At 43.8% G+C, this 4,243-nt stretch overlaps 1 protein-coding gene across 4 annotated transcripts in view; it reads left to right on the top strand.

The window, feature by feature from the left end:
• Positions 1-2,433, top strand: part of LOC119364313 (ATP-dependent DNA helicase Q-like 4A) — a 9,107-nt gene extending 6,674 nt beyond the window's left edge. For 2 of the 4 annotated variants that reach the window (XM_037629770.1, XM_037629768.1), the window contains 8 exons: positions 1-159; positions 250-330; positions 515-676; positions 804-856; positions 1,269-1,368; positions 1,447-1,538; positions 1,616-1,693; positions 1,797-2,433. In XM_037629770.1, coding sequence (XP_037485667.1) covers positions 1-159; positions 250-330; positions 515-676; positions 804-856; positions 1,269-1,368; positions 1,447-1,538; positions 1,616-1,693; positions 1,797-2,226 — 1,155 coding nt within the window. In that variant the 3' untranslated portion in view covers positions 2,227-2,433. The remainder of the gene's footprint in view (positions 160-249; positions 331-514; positions 677-803; positions 857-1,268; positions 1,369-1,446; positions 1,539-1,615; positions 1,694-1,796) is intronic. The other 2 variants (XM_037629769.1, XM_037629771.1) reach the window with 2 other exon arrangements.
• The last annotated feature ends 1,810 nt before the right edge of the window (positions 2,434-4,243 follow it).

Raw genomic sequence — 4,243 nt, 5'->3', positions numbered from 1 at the left:
GTTAGTTACTGCGAAAATGATGTGGATTGCAGACGTTTACTACAACTGATCCACTTTGGAGAGACATTTGATCCATCACATTGTTCAAAAACATGTGATAATTGCAAGAAAGGATTGAGATGGATTGAGAAAGATGTGACCAATATTGCTAAGCAATTGGTAGGTGCCTAAGTAGATAGCTGTGCCCTGCCTCCTGAACACATGCACACTTCTCTGTGAACTTACATCACCATCTTGTTGCTCTTTTAGGTTGAGCTGGTCTTGACGACAAGGCAGTCATGTTCGAGTTCTCATATTCTTGAAGTTTACAGGGGTTCCTTAAACCAAAATGTATGCCATTCTGCTAAATGCTCGGAATTATTGTTCTGAAGTTCATTAATTCTGTCACTTGCTACCAGTGTCAACTTACTTTCTACAGTCTGGATATTGTGCATCCTGGCTTCTTACTGGAGAAATCATGGTGAAACTACATACTTGCGCCTAGATTGTAAATCTTTTCAACTATTGCATTTAGGTCAAGAAGAACCGTCATGATAATTTGCCTCTTCATGGGGCTGGGAAGAATCTAGCTAAAGGCGAGGCAGCAAGAGTACTGCGGCATCTAGTAACTGAGGGAATACTTACCGAGGATGTCAAAAAGAGTGATACGTATGGATCAGTATCATCTGTTTTAAAGGTAGCCGAGGGAATACATGATCCCTGGTTGGTTTATTACTTTATTTTTGAGATGATTTTTTGGCAACCTTCTTGTAGCTGCCTTGGTTTTATACATACGTTTTCCTTCCTGTTTTTTTGTTGAACAGGCGAATCAGGTTAAAGTTGGTGGTCTTCGCTCTGGCAATCAGATCGTCCTTAAGTTAGTTTTCTGTCTTGTACATGTTATAAAATTTATTGGATGTTCTGCATTTGTCTCTTCTCTTCAAGTTTGATTTACATGTCTTGCTTTCATTGAGAAATATTTCCTTTTTTGTGTGACCATACGGTTCTTTTTCATGAGTTCGCCAAAAATCTTTCTAGGGTCCATCATTAACTAATAATGTCTTTTAAGTGATGGTTTTATGGCAGTATCAGTTTGCACTTCTAAATTTGGTTTGCACAATATGATGTTACCGACAATCTGATCTTGATTTGTAGAACTGAATATATATAATGTCAAATATCATTATGATTGAGACTTCGTTGAGTATGAAGATTTTTTGGCAGTATAAGTTGACACTCATATTGCTTTTTTGCACAATGTAATGTATGATTTGTATGCTATTTTGCAGGTTTCCCACTGCTGACAAAGCCCCGAAGATGGGGAAACTTGATGAATCGTCAATCTCACAAGTCAATAAGACTGTTCAACGGCAGAGTGAAATGGACGAGGTAGTTGGTCATTAGTTATAGTAAATCCTCTTGTGTGTATTTATTTTGGTTCATTCTAAAGTCTATTCTCAATTGCAGAATTTTTCATCGCTGCTCTATGAAACTTTAAGAATCCTCAGGTCTCAGATAGCGGAGGGTACTGCAGGATGTGGTGTACACCACATATTTAAGTAAGTTTCATGTTATACCTTCAGCTGTGCAAGGACTCGCTGACTGACTTCTGACGTGGTGAATTACTCATGTTCAGAAATGAAACACTGAAGGAAATTAGCACTCGGATACCAAGGACAAAAGAAGAACTTTTGGAGATAAATGGCATCGGCAAGTAATGACTAAAAACAATATTTTCAGTGCACATTGTAAGGTTGGCAACGCAGCTCTCGGAACTAAAGCAAGCATTACTCATCGTTTTACATACTTTCTTTCAGGGTGAAGCTCAACAAGTATGGGGATCGCGTACTTGCAACCATAGAGGAGTTTCTCAACCAATTTCCAAACGGAAGCAAGAGAAGCAGCAGCAGCGGCGGCAGTAATGAGCAAAATGAGGCCGTGAAGAAGCGAAGGGGCTTCACCGCCATTGACACGTCTGGTAACGGCAATGACTTTGAAGAACGCACAGTTCAGTCCAAGAAACACATGGGAAATACACGAAACGGCAAGCAGGGAATACCTGATGCTGCAAGCGTGATCCAAGACGTCCGCTACATAGATGTTGACTTGGACGGATGTGAGGAGGTGGATGAGCTGTGCAGCAGCGTTCAACAGCCTCTGGCCTCTGGTAGGGTTTTGCCCAAGTGGACAGCCGGCGGTAACACCCCCACACCTAATATATTTGAAGAATTTAAATACACCAACTAGGCTTGTAGGCATCTAAGCCTTTATATATATAGGTCTCGTGTTTCAGGGTAGTTCTTGTAGGCTGTAGCAAATGTAACATGATATTCTTCTGTGGGGTAGTCTGGATTCGGTGGACATGAAAATGTATGTACCACACTGCAGTAATAGACTAGTGTCTTATGGGAACTGTCTGACGAGAATTACCTGCCGAGAGAGGTTGCTTGATTATGCTGCATCTTCAGTCTTGGTGTACCCAGGTGTGGATTGTAGCAGATGTGGCTTCTGTTTGAAGCCGTCAGTTAGCTGCCTGTTTGTTGATGCATGTTGCCTGTTGCTGTTGGCTGTTGCTTGTTGAACCCTGAAGCAGGCTGCATTTGCATGTGCCGTCGCGGTATGGGGCCTAGCTACCTTGGGCAACCAATGCAATTTTTGTATTTGCCAATACGCAGGTGGCATGTTCCATTCGACCAACATGCTCGCTTTAATATGACAGCGATCTCCAGGTGTGTTTGTGAAGCAGTAGTACTAGCATTACACTTTTCTGATTTGAAATTCTCATTTCTGCGAAAGAATCGTTTGAAGATGCTCTTCTTTTCTTAAAATACACAATATTATTAAAGGGAGATATGGTCGCTTTCCTTAACCCGATGACAGGAGCTGCGCATTTATTTTTCTCGAGTCATTTCGGCGGCAGGTCCCGGCCGGAGACATCACCGTCCCTTTGAAATCACCAAAGTCAACCTTTAAAGGCTCAGATACTACTCTATATCACACATGCGACATGTCAAACGCCTCCGGTTGATTTGTTTGAGTAGTCCCCGCAAGAAAAAAAGATTTGTTTGAGTAGTGACGCGAGATTGGATAACGACGCGCGAACCACCGAACAAGCCTGCACGTCGTCTGCATAACCTTCCCCCGCTTGCTCGCTTTCCTCATCGTTTTTGCTCCTTCCACGGACGCGAAAAATATTCGAGAGAGCGGCCTGCCTCCGGCAAACGACCCCGATTCACGTAAGCAGCATCCAGCGGCCCCGGTGGTGGCACAAGTCTGTCCCGGTCGGCGCGCTGTTCTGGCAGTCCATCATCCAGCTCCTCCTGGTCTTTCGCATCAGGACTTCCATCACGATAGGGACGGGTGCTTCGACCCTATTCTGGTTCGACAAATGGGCTGAGGATCACTCCTTCGTCGCCTGGTTTCCGGGGATTTTCTCCGTAGCGATGGTACCTAATGTGCCCGTCCAGGTGGCCGTTTGGACCACTGAAGTTGACTGAGTGGCAAGACCTCTTGGATTGCATCGCGCTCCATTCCGCGGAGGTGGGTCAGCCGTCCGATCAAATCTCCTGGCGCTTGGATCCCTCCGGTCGGTTCTTCACCAAGTCCCTCTATCAGGCCATTGCGCCAACGCCAGCCCCTGCGCCCCATCCGCAATCGTCTTATCATCTAGCGTGTGCCTCTCCACCGTACCACTAACGCAATTTTCAAAATGTGTGGTTACTTGCAGCTTTCGTGGCCGCTTAACCGCCCCCGGACTGAGACGCCATCAACATCATCATTCTAGATCTTCGCGCGATGGCTCTCCGCTTGGCGTCTAATACGTCTCCGTCGTATCTATAATTTTTGATTATTTCATGCCAATATTCTACAACTTTCATATATTTTTGGCAACATTTTATATTATTTTTGGGACTAACATATTGATCTAGTGTCCAGTGCCAGTTCCTATTTGTTGCATTTTTTGTACAGAATATCCATATCAAACAAGTTCAAATGCGATAAAAATTTACGAAGATTTATTTTGAAATATATGTGAATTTTTGGAAGAAGAATCAACGCAAGACGGTGCTCGAGGGGCCCACTAGGCATTAGGGCGCACCGTGGTACCTAGTGAGCACCTCGTAGGTCGGTTGCTGCCCTTCTTTCGCCGGAAGAAATATAATATCCGAAAAAATCATGTTAAAATTACAACCCAATTAGAGTTACGTATCTCCAAATATTTACGAAATGGTTTTCGGCCAGAAAACAGGAACGGGAAACAGAA

The sequence above is a fragment of the Triticum dicoccoides genome, chromosome 2B (genome assembly GCF_002162155.2).
Source record: "Triticum dicoccoides isolate Atlit2015 ecotype Zavitan chromosome 2B, WEW_v2.0, whole genome shotgun sequence".
NCBI classification, from domain to species: Eukaryota; Viridiplantae; Streptophyta; class Magnoliopsida; order Poales; family Poaceae; genus Triticum; species Triticum dicoccoides.
Note: the sequence above shows the minus strand (reverse complement) of the source record. Positions and strands in the feature narration are given on the sequence as shown.